Consider the following 20343-nt stretch of genomic DNA (forward strand, 5'->3'; position numbering starts at 1 on the left):
CTTTGGAGTCAAAGAGACCTGGACCCTTAGTCCTTACTGAGGTGAGGAGTACCTAGCATCCTGAGGTTTAGGGAAAGCCACAGGAGCTTTGTGGGGCAAAGGCACTAGTCAGGTAGCTTCTGCCTGGGGTTGGGTCCTCCCACCCAGGGTCCTGGGGGTCAGCGGTGGCCTGGAGCCCATGGAGCAGACTCAGGGAAGGCCTCACAGCCCCCAGTCCTGCAGCACATTCCTTCTCCTCATGTGTTGTGACAGGTTAAGATTACTGGCAAACGCACAGTGACAGCATCCTGTCTGTCTCAGGAACTGAAGCTGCCTTCATCCCATTCGTGCCCTAATTTTCTCCTCCTTGTCATCTCCTTTCCCTTCACCACAGCATTGACATGAAGGCATGTGTGCTAAATCACTTCAGTTGTGTCCGACTCTTTGTGACCCTATGGACTGTAGCCCACCAGGCTCCTCTGCCCATGGGGATTCTCCAGGCAAGAATACTGGAGTGGGTTGCCATGCTCTCCTCCAAGGAATCTTCATGACCCAGGAATCGAACCCGAGCCTCTTACATCTTCTGCACTGGCAGGCTGGTTCTCTATCACTAGCACCACTGACATGAAAGGACACACCAATTCTCTAGGACTCCCTGCAGAAAACTACCATTTTTGTGTCCCTAATTTGGAAAGGATTGCATAGACTGGAACTGAAATAAACTTAGGTCAGCACAACATCCAAACAAACTGTTTCATTAGCAAAATTCTCCCCAGACTTGTTTAATTTTAAATAACAGTAATATCCTTTTTGCACATACATACACACACACATATTTTTTTTTAAAGTGCCTTCTTGCTCCTTGGAAAGTCATAACAATAAGTATTCTTCCAGAGGACAACTGAATAGCTGCCTAGTCTTTGATTATACAGGTACATCATAGCTTGCCTAACCAAAATACACAGTCAAAAATTTCTGCTTGGGGGCTTCCCTGGTGCCTTAGTGGTAAAGAATCTGCCTCCCAGTGCAGGAGACATGGGTTTGATTGAAGAAGGTCCCAGATGTCTCAGGGCAACTAAGCCCATGAGGCACAACTACTGAGCCTGCGCTCCAGAGCCTGTGCTCCACAACAAGAGAATCCACTACAGTGAGAAGCCCGTACTCCACAGCGAGAGAGTAGACCCTGCTCTCTGCAACCAGAGAAAAGCCGTTGCAGCAATGAAGACCTAGTGTAACCAAAAATAAATAAATAAAATTACTTAAAAAAAACTTCTGCTCAAGATATATATATATTAGTATTTTAACTATTTTAAATGACCATCCTTACACACACATAATTATTTCCATAGCATAAAATCTGAATCTGGCATTGATTGGACAAAAACACTTTTATAGTTTTTGATGCTTATTGTTTTACAAAAATCCAGGGATGTCCCACTATTTTACATGATCACCAGTGGATGTGAACATTTCTAGTTCCCTCTGATCTCAGGAAATGAGTCCTCACATGGTCTTTTGATGGTGGTGGTGGTGGTTAGTGGTAGTGCCTTTATGTTGCTTTTAACTTTTGAAGAAATCTTTTTGGTCCTCACTGATAGCATCCCATATATACCAAGGGAACCAAGGGCTAAGTTCTTAACTGAAGAGAGGACAAGAGGACACTCCTGCTGACCATCTGTGCGTATCTTCTAAACACAGGGCCCTCAAAGGGCCTGGCCCACGGCCCCCAAATACAGCTGCAAGCACAAATCTTCAAGCCCTGCAAACCGGGATCTAGCCTGCTGTCTGCTTCAGTGCACACTTGCCAAGTGAATGAGGAAGTATTTGTTTATTATAGTCACAGCTTCTCCAAAATACAAGGAAAATAATTAGAAATAGGGCAGTTTCTGGAGTGAAGAATGTTTATTACCAACAAAAACAAAAACCAAAAACCCAATCATCTGCCTTACCTTATTTTTCTAACAGTTTAGCTTTTCCAAACCTGAGATTTCCCTCACCAGATAAACAAAGGAAAGATATTTACATTAACAGTATGAGGGGAGGAAGCGCTTGCTGCGTCATGCTAACATCTACCACAGAACAGAAACCTACGGCAAGATGCATCAGATAAGGACAAAAGTCTCTGGAGAACAGATCTGGACAGCATAGGCATGTAACTATGTAGCTTACAGTCGTGTAGCTTGGAGCCCGTGTCAGCATCTCCGTTACTCAAATCCTATAATCCATAAATAATAATTAAGGTGTCCCTCTCTCTCTCTAGGAATATAACTCGAAAATTAAGCTGCACACATAGATGCGGGGGAGCTCTGCCACCGGTGATGTTAATCAGCTTGGAATCCACAAAGGACTCCCTACGTTCCCAACCCATTTTTCTGACTTCATCTAAATTTTAGTACCTTCATTGCATTGTTGAGTTTTTAGGGGGAAAAACTCTCTGTTAAAAGAGTTTTAGAATCATAAACGTCAGAATTAAAAAGATGCTGCAAATCACCTATACCCTCTAATTTTAAAAATAAAGACACTGTACCTCAGAGATGTTAGAAATGGCAGAACCCAAGACTGCGGAAATCATGACTTAATTCCATCTCCTCTGAAATCCTATTATAGCTTTCTTTTGTATTATTTATAATAGCTGTCTTTTATTAGAAGAATAGGAAAGCATGAACTATATTGGGTATTTGCCTTTAAGAAGTAAACCCTTTAGTGTCAATTTATTTGGGGTGAAATTTTACAGAAACACAGAAGCTAGCTTTTTCATACACGTAGATGTCATTTAGATAATAGGAGACAACACAGCTGAATCCTGGAGTTGAATGGATTTTAAGTATTTTCTAGTATAATTACCTTCACATATGAGGTAACCAAAGACCTCAGAGGTTTTAACGTATATAGTTCAGTTCAGTCGCTCAGTCATGTCCGACTCTTTGTGACCCCATGAATCAAAGCACACCAGGCCTCCCTGTCCATCACCAACTCCCGGAGTTCACTCAGACTCATGTCCATCGAGTCAGTGATGCCATCTAGCCATCTCATCCTCTGTCATCCCCTTCTCCTCCTGTCCCCAATCCCTCCCAGCATCAGAGTCTTTTCCAATGAGTCAGCTCTTCGCATGAGGTGGCCAAAGTATTGGAGTTTCAGCTTTAGCATCAGTCCTTCCAAAGAACACCCAGGACTGATCTCCTTTAGAATGGACTGGTTGGATCTCCTTGCAGTCCAAGGGACTCTCAAGAGTCTTCTCCAACACCACAGTTCAAAAGCATCAATTCTTTGGTGCTCAGCTTTCTTCACGGTCCGACTCTCACATCCATACATGACCACTGGAAAAACCATAGTCTTGACTAGACGGACCTTTGTTGGCAAAGTAATGTTTCTGCTTTTGAATATGCTATCTAGGTTGGTCATAACTTTTCTTCCAAGGAGTAAGTGTCTTTTAATTTCATGGCTGCAATCACCAACTGCAGTGATTTTGGAGCCCCAAAAAAGAAAGTCTGACACTGTTTCCACTGTTTCCCCATCTATTTGCCATGAAGTGATGGGACCAGATGCCATGATCTTCGTTTTCTGAATGTTGAGCTTTAAGCCAACTTTTTCTCTCTTCACTTTCACTTTTATCAAGAGGCTTTTTAGCTCCTCTTCACTTTCTGCCATAAGGGTGGTGTCATCTGTATATCTGAGGTTATTGATATTTCTCCTGGCAATCTTGATTTCAGCTTGTGCTTCTTCCAGCCCAGTGTTTCTCATGATGTACTCTGCACAGAAGTTAAATAAGCAGGGTGACAATATACAGCCTTTACATACTCCTTTTCCTATTTGGAACCAGTCTGTTGTTCCATGTCCAGTTCTAACTATTGCTTCCTGACCTGCATACAGGTTTCTCAAGAGGCAGGTCAGGTGGTCTGGTATTCCCATCTCTTTCAGAATTTTCCACAGTTTATTGTGTCCACACAGTCAAAGGCTTTGGCATAGTCAATAAAGCAGAAATAGATGTTTTTCTGGAACTCTCTTGCCTCTTCAATGATCCGTCGGATGTTGGCAATTTGATCTCTGGTTCCTCTGCCTTTTCTAAAACCAGCTTGAACATCTGGAAGTTCACGGTTCACGTATTGCTAAAGCCTGGCTTGGAGAATTTTGAGCATGACTTTACTAGCACGTGAGATGAGTGCAATTGTGCAGTAGTTTGAGCATTCTTTGGCATTGCCTTTCTTTGGGATTGGAATGAAAACTGACCTTTTCCAGTCCTGTGGCCACTGCTGAGTTTTCCAAATTTGTTGGCATATTGAGTGCAGCACTTTCACAGCATCATCTTTCAGGATTTGAAATAGCTCAACTGGAATTCCATCACGTCCACTAGCTTTGTTCATAGTGATGCTTTCTAAGGCCCACTTGAGTTCACATTCCAGGATGTCTGGCTCTAGGTGAGTGATATAAGGCCACCCAATTAGGGGAGCATGGGGTTGGCAGAGAGTTGGTCACCACTGAACACACATGCCAGTATTACATAGTTCCTGGTTCAAGGGTCTTTCTACTATATCAGGCTGGATTTTCTATATTATAGTTAGGTACAGCACTGGATATTTTTAATTTATAAAGATTTTGGATGTTACAAAATATCAGTTCATGACTCATTCAGTGTCAAAGGCTGTGCACTATGGCCCTCCTATTTTTACTAATTTAAGAGTAATTTTTCCTCTCAAAGTCCAGTAGGTCCATTGATTTCAAAACATAAGATAAAAAGACCACAGCCCTGGCCCCTTATGGTGGAAGATGAACTAAGTGCTGAACAGCCAAGTAATGCTGAGGACATAGAACCCCTGTCACTAACAATTAGGTGAAACTTGCTCTTCTCTGCTCCTTCCTTCTGCTGCTGGCCACTTGTCAGAATCTTTCTGGCCAGGCTGCACTGACTGAGACTGCATTGCCCGCAGCTCATCCATCTGAGGGTGAACACCCTAAACCAAAGCCTCCTGGACTCCCATCCCTTGGTGATAACAATGTTAGCATCTTCCTCTGCCCCTATCTGTGAGACTTAATCCACATCCCTCTTTGAATCTCAGTTTGCTCATGGATAAAATGGCAGCATTCACTCTAGCCTTGCAGTCATACAGTCTATGACTTAAGGGATTGTTATGTTGATAAGAGTTCAAACCAGTCCATCCTAAAGGAAACTGGTCCTGAATATTCATTGGAAGGACTGATGCTGATGCTGAAATTCTAATACTTTGGCCACCTGCTGCGAAGAACTGATCCATTGGAAAATATCCTGATGCTGGGAAAGACTGAAGGTGGGAGGAGAAGGGGACAACAGAGGATGAGATGGCTGGATGGCATCACTGACTCGATGGACTGAGTTTGAGCAAGCTCCAGGAGTTGGTGATGGACAGGGAAACCTAGCATGCTGCAGTCCATGGGATCACAAAGAGCTGGACATGACTGAGTGACTGAATTGAACCATGTTCGTAAAGGGGAAAGAGGGGGTGAACCCAGGTGGCCTCTTGATATACAGTATTTAAGTCCTGATCCTTCTTTCTCTGCCTCTCTCCAGCCAAGCCAGGCAGTCTGTAGGGGTGGAGTCACATACTTGAGTGGGTGGGAGAATGTTTGAGTGAAAAGAAATGCATGATCCCCAGAAACAACTGGAAGGGCCAGGGAGTGACAGGCAAAAGTCAGAAAAAGCAGAGATGCTCAGGAACAAAGAAGGAATGACTTAGCCTCATATGAGATAAAACACTCTTAAGGCACAGGCTCAATCCTAGATTTTATCCTTCCAGGTCAAATGTTAGGGAAGTTACATCCATGCTGGAGGAAATGCTGTCAGTAAGGACTTTGATGCTTTATTGCACTGAATTGGGGCAGCTCAGTAGCAAAGGTTTGCTGTAGTCTACCCAAAGGACGGAGCACACAGTCAACTATTAAAACCCCTCTGGAAGACTTGTCCAAATGATGCCTCCTCCGGCCCAGCAGTGAGGCACACGTATAAATCTGAAACCACTGACCGGAGTTGGACTTACAAACCTTTCTTTCAAACTGTTACCAAGCTCAACCAGACACTGTCTACCTCCTCGTCCTATGATTCAGATCCCAAGATGGTACAGTTCTACAGGGAACCGTTCACATTTGTGGTCTGTTTATTTATTATGATAATTTTCTGGCAGGTATCAAGAACAGGTTTTAAAGAAAGAGCAGCAAAAGGACAAGAAACAGGGAAGCCTATTCCAAACTGACATAAACACCCATTATGGGCAAAGAGAACACAGAGCTTAAGTGTATGTTACCTATGTGCGCACGAACAACAATAGACGGGGTGATGTCACGATAGCTCTAGTTAGGGTCCCTAGATCTTACACTATTTTTATCAAGATGACAACCTTAAACAAGTAAAACTACTAACAAAATGTGAGAACCAGTAAGAACAAAAGTCCAGATTCCAGCACTGGGTGACCTACAGAAATTCTGTTTTTAGTCTGGAAAACCTCTATGATGCAATAAACTCCCTCCCACACTCACTAGGGGCTTGCAGAGAGCTCTGGCAAGCCTCAGAATTAACAATAACCTTAATAAAAAGGGAGAGACTCAATCCAAACCCAAAATACTGCTTACCGCAGAGTTTATACATATGACACAAATCTGGAGCATTTCAGAAGGTCTGATGAACTGGATCACCAGTGAGGATAAGACAAGAGTTCCCACCTGTGCTTCCAAGTAGGTCACACTGAATGACTGCTTGTAGCAACAAAATGTTAATGATCTCTTCTCAATCTCAAAACTGGACTATATTTTTAGTGTTCTCTTTTTTAAAGTCAGGTTTATTGAGGTTTAATTTATGTAGAGTAAGTTTCACCTTTTTACAGAGCAATTCTGTGGGTTAGAAAAAAACTTATAAAATTTGTGGCCACCATCACAATCAACATATAAAAATGGTTTCATCACACCCAAAATTCCCTTGTGTGCCCCATTATAATCAACCTCTAACCCTAGCTTCTGATTTTTAAAAAACCAGACTGTATTATAATATAAATTTCAACACTGTTTAGACTTCCCCTTAAATATTTACCATATATCACTGATCCTAAGACATTACCCCCAACACACACACTCCTAGATTTGAACTTTCTCGAATTATGATGTGTCTTATATTCAATGGCTTTTTACCATTATAACAGAGAAAAAAATTTTTTTAGGAGTATATAAAATAATGATGTGTCATAATCTATAGTACCTTAAAAAAATCAATGAAGTATAATATTCAGTTTTTGTTGAATACTTACTATGTGCTAAGCATCCTACTGGGCACTAAAAGTACAAATATGAACAACAAGGACCATAAAGAACTATCACTCAAGAGGAGAGAGAAAAACAGTTATAATGTGGTCCTGTCTGTAACACAGGGCTATCCACTCACTAGCACTAAATAAAATTACCCACCCTTCTTTCAGACAAAATTCTGCCCCAGTTCATATTATTTCATGTTCACAGGCAATGAGGACGGAAGAAGGACCATTCAGTTCCACTCTGCTCATTCCGGGAATGAGTTACGGCCACACCATCTGACAGATCTCCTGGGAACAATCCAGTGATTTCTTCCCTAATTCGCTGCTGTGATAGAGGAGGCTCTTCCTAGTGTGCGACAGCTGCACGCCTTTTATGACCACGTCAAAAGACAAGTCACTCCAAATAACTGCTCAATCTGGGGGAGGCAGATACTCCGAAGCTTTCACACACATGCCTCAAAGTCCCCAGATTCTCCCCTGGACACATTTTAAAGCAGAAGGAAGAGAAGAAAAGTTAGCGTTCTTACCTGGTTCTTGAAAGTGCTCTTCATTTGATAGAGTTCTAGACAAGATAAGTATTAATGCTTCTTTAAACTGGTCAAAATGCACCTGAAAATAAAGAATTCAAAATAAATTAAAAATTCCATAGCCTTAAGGAAGCAAACCCATGTACAAGGTTCCAGAACCATTTGTTAGCATCCTGACAGCCTTGAAGGGAGTCCTAGAACCTGTTTTTGTTCCCACTTCTTCTTTTCTCTAAAGCACTAAAGACAAAATGGGATAATCATTTTACACACCAGAGTCACCAACACCAATGTCAACATTTGTTCAACCCCAAGGGGAAATAACACAGCAAAATCCTCTTTATAAACTCAGAAGAAGATAGGTTTTGAACTCAGTTTCTTTTATTTTTCTGAACGAGACCAGAAGAGAAAGATGTTAGGTGAGACACTAGAAAAAATTTTCCAAGTAAATGACCCTTTTTAACAATGTGCCAAAAATGCTTTCATCTCTTAAGACATTCTAGAAGAGAATGTCTTTCAAGGATGACTTGAAATACAGTCTTGCCTCAGGCAAGTAGATGATATTTATCTCCCAAGGCCCTAATTCTATAAACAAGTAGAAATCAACAGCATACACAAAGGATAAAAGAACCTTGGGAAGCATGCTCCCGAATTCTTAAAAATACAATTACCTTGACTAAAGTAGGATGGAACCTGAGTCTTACTGAAGTAAATACTCAGAATTGGTTATTGAAGCTTTATCTAATGTTTTGTGAGTACAATTTTGCACCAATATCCTTATCAGTTTCCTTGGCACATAAGGGAGAGTCCCTCTTCTCTTGGTGTGGTCCACAAATGGGACTGTTGGTATCATTTATAACTTTCATTATTAAAAAGAAAAAAGGGGCAGAGGATTGTACAATTCTTGAAAAAAAACAAACAAACAAGCAAACTCAGAACTGGGATATTAAAGTAGTAAAATGGTTTTCTTTATAGCCAAGTACATTATTCTACAACTTAAATTCACATGATCTCACCATGGGGCAGAAGCGAGAGTCGGTATTTCTTCTCACCATAATTATAGTTTAATAACATGATACCTATTTATACAGAAGCCCATATGTAAATACAAAGTTGATAAATTCATAATGTGTGCTGCTGTGGGTCTCTTTGGGACATCATTACAAAACATTGCCTAGGAGTTTAAATATAGGTGACAGATAAAAACCACTTCTGAATTAAATGTGGAAAAGCAGCAAACCTCATTAGTTATCTAAACAACAAATCATATGTCTTATTCATGCAAATCAATGCAAGAGAGAGGAATCCACTGAGATTCACCTCGGGGTGTCATAACACTGTGTATGCTTGCAATTTACCACACTCCCCCAAAGTACATGTGATTTCTCTACCACATTCATTTTGATTACTTGAAACTGCTTTCTAAATCATATTCCTTTAGATCATACAGACTAAAAGCATATTTATGGAGCCACAGCAGAAGTCTATTAAGGAAGGGCGGGCATCTGCTAAGGAGCCAGTGAAGGATTAAAAGATCATAGAATTATAAACTGCTCATTAGGTTTCACAGCTGACAAATCACAGAAATACCAGGGAGAGGAAAGAGGGCCAGCTTTTGGCAGTGGCAGATGTGAGTCAGGCACTGTGGCATCCAGATTTGGTTAACCAGGGGCAAGACCATCTTCCCAACCAGCCAGCTCACAAACATCACATACCCAAGCCCCTCCTACTCAGGGCATCTCCCACACTGGCATCTACTACTTCCTACCAGGATCATGCCTTCCTCTGAGGGTGGGCGGGAGAAGGGTGAGGAGCGAAGGCTCTATATGCCGGAGCCAGCTGGCTGGAGGTTCTGACTCTGGCTCAGCCACTCACCTGCTTCTGTGAAATGGCTCAATTACTAAACCTCTCCAAGCTTTAGTCTGCTCCTCTTGAAAAGTGGGGCTATGGAACAACTAATTTTTATGATTCATTCAGCAGATATTTATTGGGCCACTGCTATGTGCCAGGCCCTATCCTAGGCCCTGGTGATAGAGCCTCCATATTCTCAGAAATGGTCACAGGGAGTCAGGCAGGTACTTTGCCAAAAGCATTACATGTATTTTATGTTATGTATGCTACCACCTCCCTCATAACAGCTTTAGGGAGATAAAATGAGAGTTACATAAAGTCTCTCAAACTTCCTAGCACTCGTGCAGTTCAGTTCAGTCACTTAGTTGTGTTCAACTCTTTGCAACCCCATGGACTGCAGCACACCAGGCTTCACTGTCCGTCACCAACTTCCAGAGCTTGCTAGGTACTCAGTAAGTGGTAGTAGCCACTACCAATAGGACCAGTAATAGGATGACTATTTTCACCACTTTCACAGAGAAATGGCTATGTTTTCCAAGCAAAGCCACTGACCATGAGAATGACCCAGCCCAACCAAGTGCAGGGTGGGGTGAGAGCGGGAGAGCCGGGAGCCTGCCTCCCCCAGGATCTGTGCAGCTGCCCAGCACCAGAAAAGCAGGTCTGGTCTGCTGTGTTCGGGGACCCCAGCTCCTTGATTCTACTCTCTCTTAGGGAATCAGTGGGCATGACCAAATGAAACTGGAGTCCCTCGTTGCCACAGTTAGTTAATGAGTTGAAGAGAAGGAGGCTCCTGTTTCAAAAGGGTGGTTCCTGATTTGAGACTTTCACATCCTTTCTACCTGACTCTGTGGGCCTCCGCTGGGTCTTCTCAAGGTGGCAGTTTTGATAGAAGTCATTGGAAAGAGCCCTTCAGAATTTTGTCCTAATGTAGTTCAACCCAGTGAGGACTAGCCGCACAGATGACTCAGGGGTCTCTGTATCTCAAATTTACTCCCCCAACCCCCACTGCTAAATGGGAAAGAGATTCAGTTACTAGAAAGTTATATTAATGCAAGTCCTGGGGGCATTATTGTAGGTTCATTCCCTCCTGGACATTTAGCCAGCTGACTCACACAACATCCAGGAGCGACAGGCCCCTATACGTGTGTTATTAGTCTGTTTGATAGTGTCCCATAAGTCCCTTCTGTTCTCTATGTCTGTCTTTTGCTCCTGTGATTAGACGAATTTTACTGCCCTATCTCAAGGCAGGCATCCTTCTGCTAAATTGAAAGGAGAGAGGCTCAGAGGAGGCATGTCCTTTCCCAAGGCTGCTGGTCTTGAAGTGACAGAGTACCAGGAGAACTCAGGCCTTCTGCCTGGACTCATCAAAGTCCAGCCCCCTGACAGTCCCAGCTCCCCCCTTCACTCCTGGTCTGACCTCTCAGGGAGATCCCTCTGTTGCTCCAGGTCACATCAGCTTTACACAATGTCACCAGGTGTAAAGCCGGACACTGAGGCTTCAGGACACGAAGCCTCTCCTGAAGGACACGAAGGCAAGAGTATACATAACCTCTGCCCTCAAGTGGTTTACCAGCTACAGTCCAGATTCTAGAGGGTGTGGGGGAGGGCGGGGGGGGGGACAAGGGAAGAAAGTTGATTAGCAACTACAAGGCTGAAACTGACAAACGTTTGAGACACAAAAAAATGAAAAGAAAAAATAATTCCACTGTATGTGTGTGATTTTATATATATATAAATATATATATTATCTATCTATCTCACAACTTCTTTATCCATGGACATCTAGGTTACTTCCATGTACTGGCTATCGTAAACAGTGCTGCAGGGAACACTGGGGTACCTGTGTCTTCTTGAATTACGGTTTTCTCAGGGTATATGCCCACTGGTGGGATTGCTGGGTCATATAGTAGTTTTATTCCTAGTTTTTTAAGGAATCTCCAGCCATGATCATGGCTGTTATCAATTTACATCCCCACCCAGAGTGCAAAAGTGTTTCCTTTTTATTCAACCATAAAAAGGAACAAATGTGAATCAGTTGAACTGAGGTGGATGAACCTAGAGCCTGTTATACAGAATGCAGTCAGAAAGAGAAAAACAAATATCGTATATTAACACATACATGTGGAATCTAGAAAAATGGTACTGATGAACCTATTTGCATGTCAGGAATAGAGACATAGTTGGGGGAGAAGAGGCTGGGATGGATTGAGAAAGCAACACTGACATATATACTGTGTAAAATAGCTAGTGGGAAGCTGCTATACAACACTAGGAGCCCAGACTGGCACCCTGTGATGACCTAGGGGTGTGGGATGGAAGGGTAGAGGGAGGCTCAAGAGGAAGGGGATAGACATATAGCTATGACTGATTCATGTTGCTCTATGGCAGACACCAACACAACACTGTAAAGCAATTATCCTCCAATTAAAAAAACAAACAAACAAACAAACAATCAGTGGCTCTAATTTAAAAAAAAAGCTGGTAGGGGGCTCTGATAAAAGACTATGTCCTAGTAGGCCAACAGGGAAAAGAAGGACAGTTTTTTGACATCTGACTTCAAGATATTCACAAGCAGAGCGTACAAGTTTCCAAAATGGACTTAGGATGTATTAAATCAGCTACATTTTAGAAGGAAAAAAATTTATAAAAGACTAAACATGATTATTAACTCAGGGGTTCTTCATAACCCAACACTGTCTATCTGGGTAACCTCTTCTTCCTGCACAAGGAGAACCTACAGGTCTAAAGCAAATGCCTGGCAGGCTGATCGAAACAGCTGGAGCAGCTGTAAGTCTTAAGTTGATCCTTATTTTCCTTCTTGTGAGGACAGAGACATTGGACCCTCTGCCTTAAACAGCAGTAAATTCCACATCTTTCAAGAGAGTTCCCTAATAGAAGCAGGTGACTGCTATTTTTCATCAGAGCTCAAGATTACTGATGGGGCAGAAAAGCCCCTCAGGGCACAACTCAGAACCAAAAAACGTGAATAAACGCTCTCTATTGTGAAGAAGTGGGGATCCAAGGGGCTCACTCAGTTCAGTCCCTGAAAATTTTTAAGTACCATTTTTATCCTCCCAGGGAGCTTTACTATTGTGTTCTGTTAAAATTTAGAAGTCTTCAGAAATATTCAATGTAATTAAATCTCACACGGTAACCAGCTTTGATAGCCATGCATACCTTGGTCAGTCCCCCCTCATTTGAATAACAACTGCTGCCAAGCATTTTACAAGCATCCCTACACCCTGTATGCCTCAAAGGGCAGTTTGCAGCAATGGGAAAATTACCTGACTGACTGAAAATACACATGACATTCAAACGAAATTAACAGGAAGACTAGTCAAGTCTGATATTTTCTGTCATGTGTCACCAGTGCTTAATAGAAATTTACTTCATCTTTCTTCCTCTCCAAATTTCATAGGAATGCTTTTTGAGAAACACAATTTGCCTCTCTGAAAAAAGAATTTAAGCATGGCATAATAAACAGATGCTATTTCAAACCACACACACAAAACCCTGCAACAGGAAACAGAAGGAGGAACTTAAATTGCATGAAATCATCTCGTGCAATCATGGAGATCAGATGCACACACATTTCCCCATGTGAGCAGGCAGAACTTCAAACAGACCCGAGATGAGAGGGCTTAAGCCAGGATTCAACATAGTGCACTTATTGGACCAAAGGCCTACGTAACTCTCATCACACTTAGGAGGTTTGCATCTATTAATGGAGAAATCAAAGAAAGGACTTTCAAAATGTTAAACGTTAGCTGAAATGGGTATAGAAATACGGACTCACCAGAAGGCTGATGTAGAGGAAAAAACCATTGACAGCATTATGCAAAGAGAAATGACACAGAAGAACAAAGAGACCTGGTTTCGTAATGAAAGATTCAGTTACAAAATATTTTCTTCTAAATACAGCATTTGGGTTATTGGAGCTTAAAAGTCATTTACTGGAAACAACGTGGAGAGAAGCCAAGGCCATTTTCAAAGGTGGGTTTGTAAAGGCTAAAGCAACCATATAACTCCAAGACAGTTCCAAGGAGTTCTGCCTACAGATGGAAATAGATACAAACCACTGCCACTCAAGAGAGTTGCTAGTGATTCCATTCTCCACTTGAATGAGCTTTCTCAAAAAACCATTCCTGGGAATTCATCATATATCAAAAACCTACTCTCAGTGTGTAAGGGATAGAGGAGGGGAGTGTACAGAGAGACACAGGACACAGAAGTTACCTACCTGCCTGGCTTCAAAATAAGCTTCTGACACGCACAGTCTAAGGCAACTTCATCACAATCTAATAAGGAGGATATTATTTTTTCCATTATACAGATGAAGAAACTGAGGCTCAAAGTATTTAAGATAACAGGTATACATGGCTAAAAAGCAGCAGGAATCAGTACCTGAATTCAGGTCTGATTCAAAGACTGCTTTACAACATATGGTCTCCATGTGGTGGGTGTGAGGGTGAGGGGTGGGAGGTGGAGGGTTGAGAGGTGGAAGGTGGGGGGTGAGGGGTGGGAGTTGGGGGGTGAGGGCGAGTTGCAGGGAATGGAGAATGAGATCCATATTTGTATATGTGCAGTCTGAGGAGAGATGCATTCAAACTCAGGGACTGGAAAATCTGGGTTCCCATCTCAGCACTGCTTCAAATGAGTTGCCTGACCTTGGACAAGTCATCATCCTTTTTCCAAGTTCTGGGTTCTAGGTTTTTCTGTCATACAGATGGACACTGAAGTGTAAAATCTGTGCTGGATACTGAAGAACTTTCAGTCCCCTCCATCCAAACAAGAAGCTACTCATAAAAGTATAAACGGAATACTGTAGAAGCCTAATGACCATTCCTGATCATATCACTATTTTCTCTGGTGAGACTGACGGTCATTACTGAAATAGAGTAGGTAGAAAAGAACAGCTATTAGCACTTGCTCCTGCCTCTTGTTGAGAATGGAAGGTCTTTCCAATGGGCTTCCCTTTGCTCTTACTTTATGCCAGATTAATGCCTCTCGAGGGTCACAGTACACAATACCAAAGGCAATTTTGCTGTGAGGTTGATAAGAAAGTATTAATAAAGAAAAGTAGCCAGTCTTGTAATCTCTTAATCAGGTCTTCTTGTCTATAAATGTGAATTATAGATCCTTAGGAGTTCAAATCAACCCCAGATGACATGGTTGTAAAGGAATGGAGTAATAGACATAGAGTCACAAGACCAAAATAGAACCAGAAAATGTCCCTCAGAAGTATAAATTATCACCACCAGAAAGTACTGCTGTACTTCTGATCCACTTTTCAAATGGTTAAAACGTGTATTGTTCTTGTTGTTCAGTCACTAAGTTGTGTCTGACTTTTTGCAACCCCATGGACTGCAGCATGCCGAACTCCTCCATCCTTCACTATCTCCTGGAGTTTGCTCAAATTCACATCTGTTGAGTCGGTGATGCTGTCTAACCATCTCATCCTCTGCCGCCCCCAGTGAAAGAAATCTTAAAAAGCTTAATGAAGTGGGAACAAACAAACCAGCAGATCACCATATAAAATTAAACATGATGTTTATAAAAGAACTCCAAGCACTTGAAAATGAAAAGTGGGGAAACTGGGTGGAATTATATATTTGTACAGTTCTCAAATTTTAATACAAAAATTCCAAAGTGCCTTTGATGACCGAAGTCCACATACGTTTGGTCCTCTTTGGAAACCAGGGGTAAGTTCTGCTACCAGATTCTAGAGAGTGTCAAGGATGTGAGATGTTAATTCTTTATCATCCAGATTCATATTAAAGAGGACATCAGGGCAACTCAGGAGGCAGCTTTGTCTTAAAGTTAAAATGTTCCATGAGGAAAAGAAAATGTATTTTTAAAACTGGAACTAACTAAAGGCTTCAACAAAAGCAAGGTAAATTATCATCTTTATGTTCTGATTTCTAATAAAGGAGGTAGAGAGGTACGTGGAAGCCCTTCATTTAAAAGACAATAGACAGGAAGCACCTACAACTAGAGTCAACTGCTTAGATGAAAACTTGGTTTAATAAGTGAGCTAATATGGTTCTCTTTCTCAAATGTTTGTAGCAGTTACTCCCAGTACTATTATTCACCTACCAGGAATGTTACCTAATCAGTGTATAAGTTCCCAGTATCTTGAGGGGTCTGACCCGCCTGACCAGTGCTTACCTGATAACAAAGATACAAGTAGAGCTCTTTTGATAATCTAGTAGGAAACACCTACCAGCAATGTCCTCTTTCCTTTAAGTCAGTGATCCACAATCTCTGGGCATTTCAAACACTTACAAGATAACTACCAAGTGCGTGCAGGCTAAGTTGCTTCAGTCATGGATGACTCTTGGTGACCTTACAGACCATAGCCTGCCAGGCTCCTCTGTCCATGGGATTCTCCAGGCAGGAATACTGGAGTGGGTTGCCACTTCCTCCTCCTGGGGATCTTCCCAACCCAGGGATTGAACCTACGTCTCTTGGGTCTCCTGGATTGGCAGGCAGATCCTTTTCCACAAGCGCCACCTGTGAAGCCCACCCACCCTGGTCAGGGGAATATGACTTCAAGTCTTTGCAAGAGCAAAGAGGGCAATCTGAGGGCCAATTAATAAAATATATAAAAATGGCAAGTTGATTTAAGTTAGTTTCCTTAATAACTGTCAAAAGAAACATTAGGATTAAAAAAAGAAAAGAACAAGAAGCTACAAAAGATGGATCTTAAGATAAAAAATAAACAGATAATATTCATATTCTTAGGTGAAGGGGGAAATGCTTTTTACCATATTTCTTTTTTCAAGAAAAAAGAGTAATTCAGCCTAATTCCAAAGGAGGTAAAACTTATTTATTTTGTTTTGTTTAAAAATTATACTTGGAATTCTCTGGCAATTCAGTGGGGAGGACTCTGCACTTTCACTGTCAAGAGCCTGGGTTCAATCCCTGATCAGGATACTAAGATCCTGCAAGTCAGGCAGTACAGCCAAAAAAAAAAAAAAGGGAGTAAATGTATCAGTTCTTTAAAAAAGAAATTATATTTGTTATGATATAAAAGACAGAATTAAAACCACAAGCATGCAGGAAGCTGATGGATATTAACGTACTCAAAAGCCAATTTAATGGAAAAGTTTACAATAAACATAAGTCGCACCCATACCAAAAGGCCATTAGAATGCTGACATATGGGACACATATAATACATATTTGTCAAATTAGTGAGTAGATGAATATACTTAGGTTTGTCATGCTATTATTCTTTCTCCCTTTTTATTAAGCCAAACTGCTAACTCTGACATATTTGTCTATAAATACCATCTAAAGAGAGGGAAGATGCTGGCATTAGAAACAATTTATAATTTTATAATTCTACAACTTATGATCCGTATTTAATATATCATGGTGGTAGAACTTAGAATTCTCCAGTGAAGTCGAAGGAATTTTTTTCCTTACAATTTAAAATTGTAGACCATATAGAGTATCTTAACAGCATATGGCGCAGTTTATGTGATCATCTGAGAATAATTCAGTTTCATAAAAAATGCAAATTTAACAGTAGTGCATTAATTCATGCCAACTCTGCTCTCAAGACAACCACCAGGGACCTTCCCCATGAAATCAATATGCATACATCTATTTAACTTTTATCACTGGATAAGTAAATATCACGCTATAGACCACTTAGGTATTCATTATTCACAAGCCAAGAGCACATTTAAAAGTGGGTTGGTAGTGTCAAGTTGTTAATGAATCAATCAATAACTGGTCCACTGTGTTAGTCTGCCAAATGAGGGCAAAGACGCACAACACCTGGAGAGTGGGCTGTCAGTCTGCTGTCAAGGGGCAATCTATTTACAGCAGAGGGTTCTGTGTTTCACTGGCTCTCAAGGAAACCTGAAGTCATATTCTGTCTTCTCTGGTTTTAATAAGCTTGTTACTATCCCTCAGATACCGAAAGGACTCAGATCCCAAAGGACCACAGTGGGAAATGAGATTCTGTGGGCTTCTGATAGTGTCTGAGATGAAGAAGGAACAAGAAAACAGTTGAATGCCTTACACGATGAGGAGCAAGTGGTTTAATTCTCAACGCTCCCATTTTGGTTGCTTTCAAAGCAAGATTTTTGCCTTTTTTTTTTTTTTTTAGGGATCACATGTATTTATAAGCAGCTAATCCTCCCCCAAAGTTACCAAAAATGGTTTCATTTTTGCAAAAATCTCATACTTTCTTTAAGTGGGAGTCCTGTTAGATGCCACCTTCATGGTGCCAAGCCCCCAAGAACATCATCCCCTGTACATTAACTTCAGGATGCTCATCACTCCTATTTCCCATCACAGAGTGCCAGTACACTGCCCTGTGTCTGAGGTCACCTGCCCAATGTTTCAGTTAAGAGACAGCGAAAATGAAATGAAGAAAAGGAAGTTTGGTCACTAGAATAAAGCTGAGCTTCACAGTTGCTTCCTCGATTTACACCCTGTGATAAAAACAAACATCTACAAAGTGTCGGCAATGGCAGCAACAGAGCTCGAAAAGTACTGCCCATTTTTCCTTCTCATCCATTCAGAAAACCAACTGCAAGATTCAACTCAAAGCCAAACAAATGATGCTTTCAATTTTAGTTATGAGAATTGAAGACACTAGCAGGTCATGACATCCTTCCCACTAAGAGCAAGAGGAACCGCTTTCACCTCTTACTCATCTCTGTGACCTGATCTACAGGGAGAACATGGCTATTTGTTTTCATAGGTAAAACTTAACATCAGCACACATGCACATCCCTGCTGGAAGCAAGTCATGCTGGGTTTTAAATGAATCTGCACGGTATTTATTTACCCTCCTGTCTTATTTCCTGGGTGAAAGGTTTAATTAATACTTTATCCTACAAACAGTCCTCACAAGAAATAGCTTTATGTTTATAGTTTATAAACGTCCTAGTGAGCTGCTCTTCCTGGGAAGGCAGTTTTCTCACTGTAAGTTCCTTCACTTCAGTGGAAATCTCAGCCTCCTCCCTTGATGAGTGTGGAGTCCATAAAACGCACCGCAAAGAGTTGGAAAACATCCTCGGTACCTTTTTCTCTTCTCGTCTAAGATGCTCAGTGTACACTTTTTTCACTCCAGAGCACAAATTAAAGCAGGCCCTGGTCACCGCAGCAAACTGCACTGCTGTGTTGCTTCCATTACATCCCATCTCCCGCCCCCCACCCCCACCCCCGCTGTTCATCAGGTTAACAGCTAACAGCACACAAGGCTAGAATGTTAGAAACAAGTTGCAGCGCCTGTGGTTTGCTCCACCCTCCCCCAACCCCACAGCACAGAAACCGCACCCACTTCCCACCGCCCGCCTCTCTGCGGGCCTTACCCGGCCCAGGAGGTTGTCCTGAAGCAGCGTCTCCTGCAGCACTGGGGCCACCTCCTCCAAGCTCAACATGTGGCAGAGGTCGGTGAGTTCCTCCTGTCCCAGGGACCCGGTGCCCGTCGTGTCAAAACTGTCAAACAGCTCCTTGAGTCGGGCCTCATGCTGGTCCTGCTCTGCCTCATCCATCCCATCGCCCGCAGCGCTCACCTGTGCGGGACATAGACAAGGCCTGGTTATGGCAGCGCTGGAGTCCTGCCGCCCCTTGCATGCCGCCCCCACGCTTGCCAGTCCCTTGGGAATGCTGGGTGTGTCCTGGGCCCCTCGTTTTGGTCGATCGGGCCTTGTGAGGGTCAGCGGGGGAGGGAGGTAACACTGCACACCTCCCAGTGAAGCCTTTGGGCCTCCAGGACCCAGTCCAGGCCAGGGGAGCTCCCACACACACTCACACCAGGTGCATATCCACAACGTCGGGTCCTGACAGGGTCACCAGAAGGAAGGAGTCTCCTGGGCAGAAAGGCGCCTTTCTCTCCTGCCCAGCCTCAGGCAGGCAGCCAGTGTGTCAAACTCAAGACAGAGTGGTTAGGACTCAGAGAAGGTGAAAAGCCACTCCTGCCATCCACCCCTTCCAAATGCAGTGATTGTTAGTGACAACAGACGGCAGGACCAGAGCATCCACGCAATACAGCAAGCTCCAGAAGACCTGCCAGATGTTGCAATCTGCCAAACTGTTTCATTTCTCTCCGTCCAGCCTAGCTGCCCCTCTTTGTAGTCAGACCAGAGGGATGCAGCAAAGAGGCACTGGGTGAACATGTCTGATACAAAACCACCCCTCTTTACATGAGACCAAATGCCTCTTACATGAGTTGCTCAAAAATGGCAACTCAATTAACTTCACTGCTGCAATTACGTGTGGTGTGACAGGAAGAGTATTCCCTCAAGCTTGCTTTAGCCCCAGGGAGCTTTAGGTAAGGCCTAGTTGCCTAGAGAAAGAGGAAAACACCACTTCAGCCTTTTAGAAAGACAGTGAGATTCGAAAGAACCACAGACCACTTGTGAATCATGCAGAATCTTGGGACCCTCTACAATCTAGACCACTGAACCTCTGTACTCCTGATGAAGAGGTCTTCCATCTCTCTGACCCACCCCAATTCCAGCCTTTCCATTTTCCCATCTTTCACAGGATTCATGAAAACACAGAGTTATCAATAACTCTCAGAGTCATTTTTGTTAAAATATATATCATAAAAGTCTAGGTCCCTTCCAGTTGAAGAACGAAATTTGGTTTTTTGCTTGCATAATCATTTGCTTCTATTGTGTTGGGATTTCCAATGAAAGTCTGAAACATTTGCATCTAAAGGTACCTTCACCATGATGCAATGGAAGCCAAGC

At 42.4% G+C, this 20343-nt stretch overlaps 1 protein-coding gene across 6 annotated transcripts in view; it reads right to left on the reverse strand.

Moving 5' to 3' along the window:
* Positions 1-20343, reverse strand: part of NIN (ninein) — a 103695-nt gene that overhangs the window by 75073 nt on the left and 8279 nt on the right. For all 6 annotated transcript variants that reach the window (XM_027971733.3, XM_012181333.5, XM_042252313.2 and 3 more), the window contains exons 3-4: positions 18958-19161; positions 7775-7856 (exon numbers count right to left, since the gene is read on the reverse strand). In XM_027971733.3, the coding sequence (XP_027827534.2) occupies positions 7775-7856; positions 18958-19140 (265 nt within the window). In that variant the 5' untranslated portion in view covers positions 19141-19161. The remainder of the gene's footprint in view (positions 1-7774; positions 7857-18957; positions 19162-20343) is intronic.

The sequence above is a fragment of the Ovis aries genome, chromosome 7 (assembly GCF_016772045.2).
Source record: "Ovis aries strain OAR_USU_Benz2616 breed Rambouillet chromosome 7, ARS-UI_Ramb_v3.0, whole genome shotgun sequence".
Classification (NCBI taxonomy): domain Eukaryota; kingdom Metazoa; phylum Chordata; class Mammalia; order Artiodactyla; family Bovidae; genus Ovis; species Ovis aries.